General features: G+C 38.8%; 1 protein-coding gene across 1 annotated transcript in view; it reads right to left on the bottom strand.

Annotated features, from left to right (window-relative positions):
* The window catches only part of LOC125239053 (endoribonuclease Dcr-1), an 86,936-nt gene that overhangs the window by 6,835 nt on the left and 61,989 nt on the right, over positions 1-18,112 (bottom strand). Inside the window, exons 31-40 of the mRNA XM_048146509.1 lie at positions 16,993-17,526; positions 14,846-14,998; positions 14,051-14,182; positions 12,719-12,800; positions 9,982-10,133; positions 8,823-8,948; positions 6,911-6,998; positions 4,413-4,556; positions 2,457-2,586; positions 1,457-1,547 (exon numbers count right to left, since the gene is read on the bottom strand). Coding sequence (XP_048002466.1) covers positions 1,457-1,547; positions 2,457-2,586; positions 4,413-4,556; positions 6,911-6,998; positions 8,823-8,948; positions 9,982-10,133; positions 12,719-12,800; positions 14,051-14,182; positions 14,846-14,998; positions 16,993-17,526 — 1,632 coding nt within the window. The remainder of the gene's footprint in view (positions 1-1,456; positions 1,548-2,456; positions 2,587-4,412; positions 4,557-6,910; positions 6,999-8,822; positions 8,949-9,981; positions 10,134-12,718; positions 12,801-14,050; positions 14,183-14,845; positions 14,999-16,992; positions 17,527-18,112) is intronic.

Here is an 18,112-nt window from a genome sequence, read left to right as displayed (position 1 = left end):
CCAGCTGAGGATCTAAATGCCCTGACACCCGATGCAGTTTCCTGGCTTAATGATCTCAAAGCTGTACTCTGATTGCCTGAACATGCATGCCATACGATTAAATAAATAAATAAATAAAATTTTTATTTTATTATAAAAGTACATCCACATCACATATATAATAAATTACATAACAAACATTAAAATAGGTTTTAATAACATCAAGTACTGATATACATGACATTTACGGAGTACATAACATTGTCTCATATAATGCAGCGAGTTCCAACGAATACTATTATCTAACCTAGAATTACACAAGAACTAAATCTAAATCACTCAGCCTACGATTACATAACATAACTACAACTAAGAGTTTTGAATGATTCACGGTTATTTTCATTAGACTTATATTGACCGGGATATAGACCGATTAGATTTGTCGAGCTCCCGATATTTCGACGCAGTTGCATGCATCATGATCACGGAGAGTTTTCCGTGATCATGATGCATGAAACTGCGTCGAAATATCGGGAGCTCGACAAAAATCAAAAAGGTAATCACGGTCTATATCCCGGTCAATATAAGTCTAATAACTACAACTAATTAGGAAAAGTTTTTCAATGAATTATTTCTTTACCCTTTTTTCCCACTGTGTTATATTATTTTGGTTGGAGGTTGAAATAAAACGAAATTGACAGGTCGCCAACATCTCGCCTACGCCACAATTTAACCCATATCCCGCAGTTGACTTCTGTGACACCTTGTTACAGGCCCGTAAACCTAAAGAATTCTTAACCCGTCACCTGCTCTTGTGGATTGTGGACACTTAACCGTCTACAGTTTATTTTTAGGGTTCCGTAGTCAACTAGGAACCCTTATAGTTTCGCCATGTCTGTCTGTCCGTCCGTCCGTCCGACCGTCCGTCCGTCCGTCCGTCCGACCGTCCGTCCGTTCGTCCGTCCGTCCGCGGATAATCTCAGTAACCGTTAGCACTAGAAAGCTGAAATTTGGTACTAATATGTATATCAATCACGCCAACAAAGTGCAAAAATAAAAAATGGAAAAAAATGTTTTATTAGGGTACCCCCCCTACATGTAAAGTGGGGGCTGATATTTTTTTCATTCCAACCCCAACGTGTGATATGTTGTTGGTATTTAAAAATGAATAAGGGTTTACTAAGATAGTTTTTTGATAATATTAATATTTTCGGAAATAATCGCTCCTAAAGGAAAAAAAAGTGCGTCCCCCCCCTCTAACTTTTGAACCCTATGTTTAAAAAATATGAAAAAAATCACAAAAGTAGAACTTTATAAAGACTTTCTAGGAAAATTGTTTTGAACTTGATAGGTTCAGTCGTTTTTGAGAAAAATACGGAAAACTACGGAACCCTACACTGAGCGTGGCCCGACACGCTCTTGGCCGGTTTTTTGCTTTTGTTACAGGCTGTATAAGTGTAATCAAAGTTTGCCATACCTCCTCGCTGATGGAGTGGCCGTTCTCTTCTTGTATTCTGACGTAGCGGGTCAGCACCTCGTTGAGACCGGGAGACATGTGACGGAAGTACCTGCGAGAATATACTTCATTAGGAACCAATTTGTAATATCAATGACTTCTAGTACTCGAGGGTTTACTGGTCAAACCCGACAAATCGAGATAATTTGTCCTTGAAATAACATTGTGAAAATTGCACATAGTTCGAATTCCAAAAAGCAGTTTGCTCAACTTATCGGGTTTCACCAGTAAACCCTCGTACTATGTTATTCGTCATTTACAGGGTCGTGAAGATCTTTAAAAGCCTACTAAAATAAAAGATGCCAAGAATCTATCATTTGATTCTCCAAAAAAACGCATTTTTAGCAGTGTGTTTTGGGCTTTAACGTACTGCGTATAAAACACATTACATTGCTGCCAACTTAACAAGATAGTATTTTATGCAACAGGCGTTTAAAGGCGGTCAAAAAAGACGAGTGGCGTTGAGGCGAAGCCGAAAATTGTTAATAAAGACGCCACGAGTATTTTTTGACTCAGTTAAACACCGTTGCATACAATACTTTTTCAACGACCATGCACTTAGTTTTTAATAGTTTTCTAGAATAACTTTCGTGAAATTCACAATGTTTCCTGTATTTTGCACTGCCAGCGCAGCTGCCCAAAGCCATCCCCTGGCGGCTTACCGCGCACGCGCGCAGTATCGTTATAACAATGCGTTGCCATGGTTCCAGAGCCAAACAATGCGTTTTCAATTTTTTCGTTACTGCGCGCATGCGCGGAAGCCGTCTCGCGCTGGTTTTGGGGAATACTTTTATGTAGGGTTTTAAAGATCTATGCACGACCCTGTAAATGATGAATAGTTCGGGGGTAGCGCTTCGAAGAAGACAGTCAACTATACGGTCTTGTGTGTCACTCATGTGTGGGTATGTGTGTGTGTGTGTGTGTGTGTGCGTGTTGTAAGTTGCCATTTAAAGGGACTAACTTGTGGAATCCGTGTCGGGCCGCGAGAGTAGCGAATATGGTGTTATTCACAAGCGCGGAGCGGAGATCGGTCAGGGCTCCGGGCGAGTGCCTGCGCGGGTCTTCGTAGAGGTGCCGCGTTATTAAATAATCTGTAAATAAATGACATACATACATACATACAATCACGCCTGTATCCCATGAAGGGGTAGGCAGAGCACATGAAACTACTCAAGTTTCAGTGCCACTCTTGGCAAATAAGGGGTCGATAGAGATCGAAACTGAGGCATTGAAATAAATGACGTTATAAAATTACATAGGAAATGTTTCGTCCAGGCCCCGTAGCCGAATGGCATTTCTCCGACGCCAAACGAAAGCGATACGCCGCTGGCTCTGTCGCGCCAATACGCAAGCGCGATAGAGATAGATATCTACTAGCGCTTCGTTTCGTGAGCGTTTCGTGAGCGATTGTGCCATTCGGCTAGCCACCCTGGTTGCACTAAAGACTCCTGACCTCGCAAACGTTGGAAAAATGTAAAATAATGTTATTTTATCGTGTTCCACTTGTAAGTGACTTTAAATAAATTAATAGTTTAGTTCCCTTAATTTTTAAACGCCTTACGGGTAGAAATTATCCATGCATTGATAATTTCCAATTCAATTCAAAATATCTTTATTCATGTAGGCCTAGTTACAAGCTCTTATGAATAGTTCATTACATATATATTATGATCTTAATCTAACCTAATTATCAGGGCAATTTATTGTTGTAATTATTGTTCATAACAATATTGATTCTATAATATAAGGTGCTAACAAATTAGTCACGGATATTTTTTACGGCTGATAGTACTCCGCTCCTGGAGTATATTTATGTATGAAACATCATAGGTTTTGTTATGTTTTTTTAGAGAAAACTAGGAAACAAATATGCTATGTTAAAACACCCCGTTAATAAAATTATTAAATGAGACCTCTCTAGACACTGTTAACGTGACATGAGAGACACTGTTAAACATCCTGACAGGCAATTACATTACAGAGGATGGTTATTTAGAAAATAAATTAAAATATTTTTTTTTGTTAAGGGTATGAAAACAAAAAAAAAACATGATTTTTTTCAGTAATTTCTAGTGAAAGTTCATTGTTTTGATGTTAATTAACGTCCCTTAAAATATCCGTGACTAATTTGTTAGCACCTTATATACAATTTCATATAAAAATAATCGTTAAACAAAAAAATAAATATATGGTTAGGTATATGTATATATAAAAATACATGTCTAGAATATTTCAAGGAAAAACCCAATGTAAAAAAAAATTGGAATGCATGGATAATTTCCCACACATCCAGCAGGCCTTCTTGGCGCAGTTGAGAGTGAGATGGCTACGGCAATACCAGAGGTCGCAGGTTCAAGTTCTGCCGGAAGTGTGAATTTTCTATTTTTCCTTTAGTTTAAAAGTATGTAGATTATTTGGTACAAGTTCTATGTCATACTAGTTCTATCGCCGGGCTACAAGTACATGCCGGCGGCCGCGAGTTCGCGGCCCATTCAGTGGTGATGACCTTCGCACGGCGCAATAAAATTCAATGTCGGGTGCTCGCGTGCGGTCCGTTTGTTGTAGGTAAGAATTCAGAATGGCTGCATTTTGTGAACATCAAAGGAGTGAGCCCTCTGTACTTGTACTATTATATATTAAAATAAATAAATATTGGGGACACCTTACACAGATCAACTTAGCCCCAAACCAAGCAAAGCTTGTACTATGGGTGCTAAGCGACGATATACATACTTAAATAGATAAATACATACTTATATACATAGAAAACATCCATGACTCAGGAACAAATATCTGTGCTCATCACACAAATAAATGCCCTTACCGGGATTCGAACCCAGGACCGCGGCTTAGCAGACAGGGTCACTACCGACTGAGCCAGACCGGTCGTCAACAATATTTTGTGGTCAAACCTTACCTAAAATAGCGTCTCCTAGGAACTCGAGCCGCTGGTAGCAGTCTGTCAGCCTGTTCCTCTGGTGCGACGCGTGCGTTAACGCCTGCAGGAGGAGAGAGCGATCTCTGAAGCGGTAGCGGAGCGTCCGCTCCAATGCGTCATAGCCTGGAAAACAAGAGTTATGAGATTAATAGGCTACTAGACTCATATCGAATTTGGCACAATAAATGATATTAATTATTTTTAAAATCGGGACTTAATCGCGTACAATATTATCGCGTACATATTAAACTGACCTCCAACGTTTCAAGGACGGCGTTGTCCCCGTGGTCTCGGAGAAGACTGGCTTGAAATTACATCAACACCTTCTGACAGCCGCGCGAGTAGTTATACGCGATTAAGTCCCGATTTTAAAAATAATTATGTGTAATAATCGTGAAAGTTTAAATCAGTATAAATGATATTATCTTCTGTAGTATTTGACATAAAAAAACAATATTTATAGATTTTGAGTATTAAAAGAATATGATGACTACGTATTTTCGATTAAAAATGTGAGTAATTTTTTTTTATTTTGCCCACCGAAATCGCTGTCAGCGATGTTGTGACGTCATCGAATTCGAACTTACTTCATGTCAAAACAATCACTGACATAATGAACTTTATGCCTCATACTTAAAAGTCAGAAAATGTAGTTTTCGAATATAATGACCAGATGCACAGGTAATCTATAGATTAACATGACTGTGTTGTTTTCGCCTGGGTGGCTAGCCGAATGGAACAATCGCTCACGAAACGCTCACGAAACGAAGCGCTAGTAGATATCTATCTCTATCGCGCTTGCGTATTGGCGCGACAGAGCCAGCGGCGTATCGCTTTCGTTTCGCGTCGGAGAAATGCCATTCGGCTACGGGGCCTGATTACGTAAAAAATACTTTAAAAATATTTTTCGCTGTTTTTAGGTCATAATAAAATATGGTAATATTTTATTTCAGTTAATTGGACAGTACTTAATCATATAAGACAGACTTTAAAAACCGGCCAAGAGCGTGTCGGGCCACGCTCAGTGTAGGGTTCCGTAGTTTTCCGTATTTTTCTCAAAAACTACTGAACCTATCAAGTTCAAACCAATTTTCCTAGAAAGTCTTTATAAAGTTCTACTTTTGTGATTTTTTTCATATTTTTTAAATATACGGTTCAAAAGTTAGAGGGGGGGGGACGCACTTTTTTTTCCTTTAGGAGCGATTATTTCCGAAAATATTAATATTATCAAAAAACCATCTTAGTAAACCCTTATTCATTTTTAAATACCTATCAAACAATATATCACACGTTGGGGTTGGAATGAAAAAAAATATCAGCCCCCACTTTACATGTAGGGGGGGGGGGGGTACCTTAATAAAACATTTTTTTCCATTTTTTATTTTTGCACTTTGTCGGCGTGATTGATATACATATTGGTACCAAATTTCAGCTTTCGAGTGCTAACGGTTACTGAGATTATCCGCGGACGGACGGACGGACGGACGGACGGACGGACAGACAGACATGGCGAAACTATAAGGGTTCCTAGTTGACTACGGAACCCTAAAAAAGGGTCAAGTAGCCTATACATGTGAGTGTGTTTAGTAAAACGTCCCACTTTGTCGGTTACCATTAAGGCGAGATTTACTTGTATCTTTATATGAATATTAAACTGACAAAGCGGCTTTATCGCAGTCGACAAAGTGGGACGTTTTCCCGTGCCCACTCACAAATAGTTCATCTTTCGTGAGACATACTCAAATATCTAGTCAACCAAATCTTGGTACCAAAACCGGTCAAGTGCGAGTGGTACTCGCGTTGCAAGGGTACCGTAACCACAAGAAGGGCTTAAGCGCCTCCTTTTTTGTAGGCACTTAAGTAAATTTTGCGAAAAATCGATATTTTGAACAGTCTAAAAAAAACGAAACAGAAATGAATAGGTATTTAAAAATATGTTTTTGAAATACTTATAACAAGCTCTTTCATTTGATATGTAACACAATATAGTTCAAAAAACTTTGCTTTTTAATTTTCATTTTTACCTCCCAAAAGTGCCCTCCATAATTCAATTTTCTTAATTTAACATGTCCACTTTTGGGTCACAGGTTAACCCGGAACGGAACCCTAAAAAGGACGGCAAATTGGAAAAATGTAGAGTTCACCGGCCAATTGTCTTCATAAAACGCGTGCCTTCACACAAATAACTAGAAATTTTGAATTTCGCGAAAATTTTAACCGACTTCTTTACTGATAAGGTTTAACAAAATTAAAATTTTGGATTTCGGTGTTTTCTTAAATAACTCGAGTAGTTTCTCTCGAAAACTAGCAATTTCATAAAGTGAACCTTATGATTATGATTGTTCTTTTTGAAGTCGGTTGTATTTTATTGTAAAAAGCTTTTATTATTATTATTGCCAAGATTTGGTTGACTGTCAATATATTTATGGTTTGTAGCTTGTTTCGCAGCTATATGATTTCACCCTCGTGTGACTCACCGGATAACATTTGCTCAAGCTCGCCTTCAGGGTCGGCGATGTAACGCAACAACGGCGACGGTGGCGCCTTCAGCGCACCAAACATCGGCTGAAAGAAGACACGAGATTAATAAAGCAATAAATAGCACGAGACCCTACTCATAGAGTTGTGTTCCTGCCGGTGAGTAAGGCTGCCAGAGCTCAACGAGGGTGCGGTGTGCTGGTGACAGAAGGATCTACGGAACTAATTTGTCCCGTGTATTGTCCTTTGAGTCGTCGGCAACCCAAACCCTTTGCAGGCGTCCATAGGTTACGGTGACCGCTTTCCATCAGGCAGATCGTATGCTTGTTTGCCACCGACGTAGTATAAACAAAAATGTGAACCAGGTTCCTATTCCGGAAGCTCATGTTTATTTTGACGTCCCGCTCGCAACATACTTCGCAGTTGTAAGTTTTATCTCTCGCGTGATCACTGTAAAATAGGCGAGACGACTAAAAAAAACTAATTAGTCCGTCAGTTAGATTATCAAAGAATTTTAGACAAGTAATTTTTCTTTTTTCTCGTAAACAAAAAATGACGACGGTACAGTGCGTTGAAGTTTCGCGTGACGTCACGCCTAGGTACAATTTTTACTTAGAAGTGACGTCACAAGCCCCCACTCCGGAACTTTGATGCTCTATATCACAGATGTCATATATACCATAGATCAAGCAAACGTATCTGCTTAGCGTGTCAAATGAACTCAGTGAAATCCACTGAGTTGTCCGTCTTTACTCGCAGCTTGCAGCTTTCGGGCGTCAATTTTTGTAAGTTGAAGTCAATCAAAACATAAAAAATGCCTCGTTACGTGATATTCAATTGCAACAACACGAAAATTATGAACAATCAAGAGCCTGAGACATATTTAAAATTACAGGCAAGAATCAACTTCAGTACAAAATTTGACACGCTCGGCCCCTATACAAATATATGAATTTGTTTCTTCTATCTAAATTAAGTTCTGTGCTCTATATCTTTGTATTTTTTCATTAACTAGAAAAAGCGAAAAATATGTGTTCAGTATTTTTGGACGATCTAACTGACGGACTAAACAGACTGCCATTTTTTAACCCCCGACGCAAAAACGAAGGGGTGTTATAAGTTTCACGTGTCTGTCTGTTTGTCTGTCTGTCTGTGTGTGTATCTGTCTGTGGCATCGTAGCTCCCGAACGGATGAACCGATTTAGAGTAAGTTTTTTTTTGTCTGAAAGTTGAGTTAGTCGGGAGTGTTCTTAGCCATGTTTCATGAAAATCGGTCGACTATGTCGCAGTCGGGGGTTTTTTCAAAATTTTAATTTTGTGGTTAGGTTATTTAGTTTAGTCGTCATCCCTATTGTCAAATACATATATAACTTCGTATAGACAGATAAAGTCTAAGAAAAAAACGTACCTCAGTACCATACAGAAAAAGGTACGGTGGGCTAGATGGCATTACACCTTTGGGGTACGCTCAGCTAGATGACGCTAATATTATTATTTGACATTTTAAAACATATCAAGCTAATACCGCCGCTAATATTGCCGTGTGGTGACGGGTTAAGAATTTCACCACCCCCTTTCTTCCCGTGGGTGTCGTAGAAGGCGACTGTGGGATATGGGTTAAATTGTGGCGTAGGCGAGAGGCTGGCAACCTGTCACTGCAATGTCACAATTTCGTTTTCTTTCAACCCCTTATTTGCCAAGAGTGCCTACCCCTTCATGGGATACAGGCGTGATTGTATGTATGTATGTATGTATCAAGCTAATAATATGGGCCAAATTGTCAAAACTGAGGTTCATAAGTTTTAAGCCCGTGTCAAGAGATGGCAGTCTATGCACTGTGATTACACATTTTACTTTAACTCTCTATAATACTCGATCCTCTTTGCTATTGTAAATCAACGTCTAACTCACCAGGAACCACTGTCCGTTTTCTTCGTAAGGCGGCAGGGAGCCGACCGGTCTGGGAAGATCATCATCATCTTCATCTGATGACTCGGAATCTGATTCCCGACGTGACTTCCGGGCTGACCTTTTCTTCTGTTGAATGAAAAACATGATGTTTCTTGGTTGTTTTGTTTTTTAAAACGACAATTGAACTTAGGATCAAGTGACATTGATGGTTGTGACACACCTCGGACACTGGCGATTAAATATATGAAAGAGGCACGTTCCTAGCACACAGTCTAAGCTCGTGTAGGTGAACGCGTACCATGCTTGTATGAGTGAGATATGACAGGTCGACTGTACGCGTTTTTGACAGGCGGTAACTGTCAGGTAACCGAGAGGGGGTGGGCGGCACTTTCAGCGGGGAGCGGGAGTGGCCATACTGTACGATAGTACTCTTTATTATACTGTGGTTGTGATGTGTCATACCTTATACTTTGATGTTCAATTTAAATTTTCAATTTATTTTGCACCTAAAAATCGCTGTCAATAGATATTGTCAACAATGTAAACAATCCATTATATAAAATGTTTATAGTCTAGCACAATTTTATTATTTTAATGGTTGAGGATCATAATGTGATATGAATTGATTAAATAACACATGGATTTAGCCAGTATCTGATGAGTTAGAATGGAAATTAAAGAAATGTTGACTACAAGGTTTGTTAATATTGTTCACAAATTCTATTGACGGAGACTTTTATTTGCGTTTTGTAGCTCTTTACTCCTTTATCCGTAGTCCGATATTTATTATATTCGAGCTTAAAAATGGTATATGTTCATGACACATGAAAATCGGACGAAGAATTTTCAAGATATCTCGTCCTAAAACATACTCTTTTGTACCTATAACTCCTTAATCCGTGCTCCGATCATTCTCATATTTAAACTTAAAAATAGTACATAACTGTGTTACGTTCTTGAGGAATTTCATAAAAAGTTTATTAATAATTATTGAGATATTTCGTCCTAAAACATACTTACACTTTAGTCGCTATAACTCCTGAGCCCTTAGTCCGATCTTTTTCAAATTTAAACATAAAAATATTAACAATATAAGCTACAATCCTGCCAAAAATCATCAAAATCGGACACTCCATTCTCAAGATATAGCGCTACAAACCTGGCAGTCCCGCGGCCAGTGCGGCAGGGGCACGTCATGTCGCGGCAGCACCCGTATGCCGAGCCACGCCATGAAGAGCAGAGCCCCGCGGGGACCGCACTCCAGCAGGTACGCTCCTATTAGGGCTTCCACGCAGTCCGCTATTGATTTATCTGGGAAAATAGTGAGGGTATTTAAAAGCCAGGTATTTGGCGATCAGTCTGGCCTGGCGGGTAGTGTTGCCTGCTAAGCCGCGGTCCTGGGTTCGAATCCCGTTGAGGGCATTTGTGTGATGAGCACAGATATTTGTTCCTGAATCATGGATGTTTTCTATTTAACATATATGTATCTATCTACATATGTATATCGTTGCCTAGCACCCATAGTACAAGCTTTGCTTATTTTGGGGCTGGGTTGATTTGTGTAAGGTGTTCACACAATTTATTTTAAGTCTGGTAACATTTCCTTTACTCAAACCTATATAACTTCGTAAAGACCGATAAAGTCTAAGAAAAAAACGTACCCCAAAACCATACAGAAAAAGGTACGGTGAGCTAGATGGCGATACACCTTTGGGGTACGCTCGGCTAGATGGCGCTAATATTAATATTTGACATTTTAAAACATATCAAGCTAAGAATATGGGCCAAATTGTCAAAACTGAGGTTCAAAAGTTTTAAGCCGGTGTCGAGAGATGGCAGTCTATGCAGTCATTCTCTATAATACTTGATCCTCTTTGCTGAAACGTTATAATAAACTCAAATTTATAATGCTATAAATATTGCAAACCCAATTTGTCCGCGGCTTCGCTCGCGTTAGAAAGAGACAAAAAGTAGTCTATTAACATAGACTCTCCATCCCTTCAACTATCTCCCCCCAAAAAAGTCACGTCAATTCGTCTCCGTTTTGCCGAGAAAGCCGGACAAACAAACAGCCACACACACTTTCCCATTTATAATATTAGTATGGACGTTGCAAACAAATTCTCTACCATGTCGCGGCAGAAACATTTTAATTGAAACGCCCATATAAAATTTACACTCCGGCTTAATCACCATATTAAACTAGAAATGTTATCAATAAATAGTTATTTGTTTTAGGGGACACAGTTGTTGTTCAACCGCACTTCCCAATATTGATACCCGAACAAGCAAAAGATTCCAATATAATACTCGCTACGCTCGTGGTTCAAAATGTGGAATCTTAAGCGTTGCGAGGGTTTCAAGGCACGAAGGTTAAACAAAATTTGCCACCGAGCGAAACACAAAATTTTTCACCACACCAACATGAACAAAATACTGACTATAAAACATCAAACTTAGGGCCGGATGCATCAAACCGTATGTCACCGTTAAAGCGTTCGTTAAAAAAAATTCTATGAGAAATTCCATAGACGTCTACTGCCTGACGATGATGTGTCTGTTAAATTTGGTTGATGCAACTGGCCCTAAATTAAATCTATAAATTTATTCAATATCTACAGGATGTAACATTAATGTGTGATCCATTTAAGAGCATAACCGGTATCGAATAGCGGTTACGAATACCACTTCCTTTTTTAACCGACTTCAAAAAAGGAGGAGGTTCTCAATTCGACTGAATGTTTTTTTTTTTTTTATTTATTTTTTTATTTTTTTTTGTATGTATGTTACTCGATATCTCCGAGAATCGTAGACCGATTTTCAAAATTTTTTTTTTGATCGAACCGGTATAACCCCGAGATGGTCCCATTGGCACCAAGTCAGGGTCTGATGATGGGATCCGGGAGAAATCGAGGGAACTCTTCAAATGTTATAGGCACATGTAATGTTTTTAGTCTATTTTTCAAAGGTACACCAGTATTTACGTCTGATGGTAATAATTTTATGTAGCTGAGCTGATGATGGAAGGTCAACTCCTCAATGGTTAGGAGTTAAAGGATAATTCTTTCACTACTGTACATGTATTCGGACTGATACATATAATATCACTAGGAACCACTAAAAATCAACTGAGCTGATGATGGAAGGTCAACTCCTCAATGGTTAGGAGTTAAAGGATAATTCTTTCACTACTGTACATGTATTCGGACTGATACATATAATATCACTAGGAACCACTAAAAATCAACAAATAAATAAACTTTTTAACAAAAAATAAAACCGCCTTCAAAAATAAGCGCGTTACAAAACACGGAGAAACTAAAAAGCCAAAAATAATAAACCTTTCAATTCAGATTTCTTATCGTATTGCAATAAGCTAAACATCCAAATTATAAACAAATCAATTATTTTTGGAGTCGGTACCAGCCTGTGTATGGTTGGGTGGGGCAAACAGGCAATAGCAAGGCGACGAACAGGTCTGGTACCGACTACAAAAATAATTGATTTGTTTATAATTTGGATGTTTAGCTTATTGCAATACGATAAGAAATCTGAATTGAAAGGTTTATTATTTTTGGCTTTTTAGTTTCTCCGTGTTTTGTAACGCGCTTATTTTTGAAGGCGGTTTTATTTTTTGTTAAAAAGTTTATTTTTTAAAATAAACACCATGAAAATTAAAGGTACTATAGAAGGTAATGTATAAGCCATAGGATTTATCTTCGGCAATTATGTTACATAGTGTATAGGTAAATTCTACCAGCCAGCTCAAGATGTCAAAATTTGTATGAAATTACTTTGCACTCTAGTGGATAAAATGCAATTTTGCTATCTGTTTTCGAATAGCAAAGTAAGCCTTTACCAGTTGGTGTGGTGAAATAATATTTTTTGTAGGTTACCTGGTATGCTGTGTTGCGTGATGAGGTTGTAAGGGATGAAACAGCCGGCAGGGGGCGCCTCCTGTCCTCCTTCGGAGTCCACCTGTGAGACAAAATAATGTTGGATATGCGTCACTAAGCACATTCATTTGATATTTGCCAGTCGCTTTTCGGTGAAGGAAAACATCGTGAGGAAACCGGACTTATCCCAATAGACCTTATTGGAATTAGTCCGGGTTCCTTACGGATCAAGTATTATACACCGTGTTTTTTTTTGTTTTCCGTTAAATTCGACACGTCGTTAGGTTCATTATCAGGAACCATCCTGTATACCTATCACTTTTGATTAAATTCACAAAAAAATTTTTTCATCGTTTTCATACAATAATAAATGAATTTATTAGTATGAGAGACCCTTAAGAATTACATTCAAGTTAGTGTCAAGTGATTGACGGCACATGTCAAAACAAATAACAGTAGGAATTGGTAAAGGCTGTCACACACGTGTTCAGTAATTATCTTAACTTTTTAAATAACTTAGAGAAATTAATAGTATTTGATCTAAAGAACCTTCCCTTAAAGTTAACGGAATTCAATAAAAACAGGGTGTAGAGAGTTACTGTCAAAGTAAAATATGTAATCACAGTGCTGACTGCCATCTCTCGACACAAGCTATAAACTTATAAACCTCAGTCTTGACGATTTGGCCCATATTCTTAGCTTGATATGTGTTAAAATGTCAAATACCAAATATTAATATTAGCGCCATCTAGCCGAGCGTTCCCCAAAGGTGTAACGCTATCTAGGCCACCGTACCTTTTTCTATAAGGTCCCGAGGGACGTTTTTTTCTTACACTGTAGCTGATTATACGGAGTTACATATGTAAACATTAAATAAATGTCATATACAAAGAAAAAGTGACCTAGGCCTCCAGTGTTCCGAGCTGGAATCGAACTAGCGTACTATTAATGGCAGCGCCATCTCTCTTCGCTAGCTTGTAATCACCTGAGTTGATTCAGCTAGGAGGTCGAACCATACTGTTCTACCTCAGGGATGGCAGAGGGCGCCACGAGCCTTCGGGAATGTCATATACTTGGAAATTTCGACCCTTGCCTTCGTGTACCGATGGCCGAGTGGTTCAGGCATTCGCCCGGTAAGCGGAGTACGCTGGTTCGATTCCAGCTCGGAACACTGGAGGCCTTGGTCACTTTTTCTTTGTATATGACATTTATTTAATGTTTATAACATAATAGTAGTGTTACTACTTAAAAAATACAAGTTAAAATATTTTCTATGAAAATAATTTAGTTTGTTCTTAGAGTTACATGTCTTTGCTATTATGTATAACTTACAGGGGCGTGGGCGGCCGGCGGAGCTTTGTGGCAGGGTGGCAGCCAGTTGTCGTGGGGTTCGAACTTGGACGCGATCATTCGCGCGCCGAGACGCTTGCGCAGCCCCAGGCGGTACAGGTTCAAGTTTGACACCTGTCAAAAAATATTCAAGGTTAGTCAATTTCAAAAGAAGGATAAAACTGTAATTATGGTTACAAAACTGACGGCGAGTTAATTTTGTTAACAACTGACTCTAACTGTGGGTCACAATTTCTGAAAATTACAATAAATAAAAAATCACGACAATTCGTCGCTCCGTTTTGCCGAGAAAGACGGACAAACAAACAGACACACACATTTTCCCATTTATAATATTAATATACACCGTGTTTTTTTTGTTTTCCGTTAAATTCGACAAGCTACGTTCATTATCAGGAACCACCCTGTATATCACTTTTAGTTAAATTCGCAAAAAAAAAACATCATTTTCATACATAATAAATGTATTTATTAGTGTGAGAGACCCTTAAGAACATTCAAGTTAGTGTCAAGTGATTGACGGCACATATCAAAACAAATACCATTAGGAATTGGTAAAGGCTGTCACACACGTGTTCAGTAATTATCTTTATTTTTTTAATAACTCGATAACCGTAAGAGTTAAGACGCTAGTTTCTTAGAGAAATTAATTGTATTTGATCTAAAGAACATTCCCTTAAAGTTAACGGAATTCAATAAAAACAGGTTGTATAGTATGAGCGTGCGAGGGCCGCACACTAAAGCGCCATCTATAGTTCAAATAAGAGCTGGTCTCACCTGTTTACTCCTCATATGACTGAGTTTCCCTTCATGCACGGTAGGGTGCGCGCAGTACAAGTATGCTGTTATGGCGAACTTTAGGAAACTGTCTCCGATTGTTTCCAGCCGTTCAAGGTTAATTCCGTCGTTCGCGTTTGACATCGTAAGCGCCTAAAAAAATTTTTTTTTTTATTTATTGAAAACAAAGATTACAGTTACACAGTTTCTAGTTTTTTCGCCAAACTTACGTTTAACGGCGTTTAATGTATAAGGTACAGCCAGGCAAATCTCGACTGGGGGAAAATAGGGAACTTGACTATTCTTAAAATAAATATTTTATACCATGCACAAAATAAAGCATCCGATAATTATAAGGAAAACTTGGACAGAAGTTATTTTTAAATCAAATTTCTATTTAATAAGTCAGTTCGAAATATGTAAAGTAACTGAATAGGCTAGTTTCCTACTAGTCAAATCAGCTTCTTTTTAAGAACTGTCAAAACGATTTGCTAATATGCAAATACTATGAAATACTGAGGAGTGACGTCACGGTCAATTCATTTACTTTATATCTTTCCCTTTGACTTATTAAATAGAAATTATGTCTAAACACAACTACTGTCCATATTTTTCTTCTAATTATATGGTGCTTTATTTCGTGCACTGCATAAAATATTTTATTTTAATTATAGGAAACTAGCCTATTGACCTTGACGTCACTCAATTCGATTTCATATAAATTCCATATTAGCAAGTCGTTCAAATTCGTTTTGACAGTTCTGAAAGAGAAGCTGATTTGACTAGGAGGCAAGTAGCCTAGTGTAACTGATCCATTTTTTCCATTATTACATCATGATGTTTTTCTACAAGTATCCACTGAACACGCCTACCGTATATAACCGGTGGACACTCTATTTCACCTCGTAAGGCTCACCATAGTTAGTTTTCCCATTTTGAATTTGAACCTTGTTCTACAAGTAAATTGGTACGAATTTCGTTTATTTCAAAAATCGATGGAAACTCCACTTTATTTGGTTCAAAGTTTCAAATTAGATTGCAACAACTATGTACATTGTAATATACATTGGGCCTTACGAGATTAATAATGCAAACATTGTAAAACGTGGAAAAAATGGATCAGTTACATTTGCCCCCCAGTCGGGATTTGCCCCGCTGTACCTTAGTCACAGTATAATAAAGAGTACTATCGTGTAGTATGGCCACTCCCGCTCCCCGCTGAAAGTGCCGCCTTCTCGGTTACCTCACAGTTACCGCCTGTCAAAAACGCGAACAGTCGATCTGTCATATATCACTCATACAAGCATGGTACGCGTTCACCTACACGAGCTTAGACTTTGTGCTAAGAACGCGCCTCCCTCTTTCATATATTTGATCGCCAGTGTCCGAGGTGTGGTTTAGTTTATTTTTCTGCTGAAGAGTCAAATATGAAATGCACTAGCCTAAAATGCCTGTAAAAAACTTGTAAGATGCAGGGAGCTCTGACTCACACCTCGGACAATCTACATATAGTAAAGTCAATTGGAACCCTAGGCCACTGTAGGACACAGTGATGTTATATATCAGATTGTAAGACATCTCTTAGTGCTTGTCATTTTGACATGGTTGTAGCACACCTCGGACACTGGCGATCGAATATGTGAAAGAGGCGCGTTCCTAGCACACAGTCTAAGCTCGTGTAGGTGAACGCGTACCATGTTTGTATGAGTGAAATATGACAGGTCGACTTGTCGCGTTTTTGACAGGTGACTGCGAGGTGGCCACAGTGGTGGTGGTGGTGGAAGCGCTGGTGGCCTAGCGGTAAGAGCGTGCGACTTTCAATCCGGAGGTCGCGGGTTCGAACCCCGGCTCGCACCAATGAGTTTTTCGGAACTTATGTGCGAGATGTCATTTGATATTTGCCAGTCGCTTTTCGGTGAAGGAAAACATCGTGAGGAAACCGGACTAATTCCAATAAGGCCTAGTTACCCTTCGGGTTGGAAGTTCAGATGGCAGTCGCGTTCGTAAAACTAGTGCCTACGCAAGATTTGGCGTAGGCACTAGTTGGCGTAGTTGTAGTTGGCGTAGGGATTAATTGTCAAAGCGGACCCCAGGCTCCCATGAGCTGTGGCAAATGCCGGTATAACGCAAATAGGATGATGACATACCTGTAAAATGACACTAGGACTGGGCCCCGGGTGTCCCTCCAAATTCGGCTGAAAATCGAAGTCAAACTTCCCATTACCCTTACTGTCCTCATAATACGGTCTAAATTCCCTCTCACCCATCCCCTTCACTTTCTCAACATAACTCTCCATAGTATCAAACCCTATATTTGCAACTTTCTCATTCTTATACTCCGGCGAGTCTATATCGACATCGATCATAGAGAAACAAGTATACTTTTTAATTTCTTCTTCCGACAAACTATTTTTAAATTCAGCCAGTAATTTTCTTTTATTTTTCTCAATAGCCTCTAGAGTTAAAACTCCGTGTTCGATATTTAAAAATTCGTTTTTATAAGGGAATAGTTGTTCGAATCTCGTTGTTAATTCGTTCGGTGGTATTTGCTCGGGTTTTTTGCAATCTTTTAGCGGTTCGGGTAGGATGTCTGTTATTGGCTGGTCTTGGGGTACGAGGAGGCCTTTCTGGATGAATTCTTGTTCGTGCTCGGCGACTGATTTTTGGAACTGTTGTAGACACTGTAAGAAAAAAAATATTGTTTTTGACTGCCGCATTGTGAGTTTTATCAGCACATGTACAAATAGTTGATGGAATCAGGCGTCACTTTGCGGAAAACCATATTTAATTTACCCAAATCTAGAACATTGCTTATGTAAGTGTAATCAAACCTTGCATAATGACTTTTGAGGTCATTATGAACAACTTTTACTATGACCAAAGAGGATCTAGTATTATAGAGAATTACTGTCAAACTAAAATGTGTAATCACAGTGCATAGACTGCCATCTCTCGACACAGGCTTAAAACTTTTGAACCTCCGTTTTGACAATTTGGCCCATATTGTTAGCTTGATATGTGTTAAAATGTCAAATATTAATATTACCGCCATCTAGCCGAGCGTACCCCAAAGGTGTGTCGCCATCTAGCTCACCGTACCTTTTTCTGTATGGTATTGGGGTACGTTTTTTTCTTAGACTTTATCGGTCTATACGAAGTTATATAGGTCTTTGCTATGACTAAACACATATATAACTCCGTATAAGAAACAGTATAAGAAAAAAACATACCTCAGAACCATATAGAAAAAGGTACGGTGGCCTAGAT

The sequence above is a fragment of the Leguminivora glycinivorella genome, chromosome 25 (genome assembly GCF_023078275.1).
Source record: "Leguminivora glycinivorella isolate SPB_JAAS2020 chromosome 25, LegGlyc_1.1, whole genome shotgun sequence".
Taxonomy (NCBI): domain Eukaryota; kingdom Metazoa; phylum Arthropoda; class Insecta; order Lepidoptera; family Tortricidae; genus Leguminivora; species Leguminivora glycinivorella.
The sequence above is the reverse complement of the archived record's forward strand: the minus strand, read 5'-3'. Positions and strand labels throughout refer to the sequence as shown.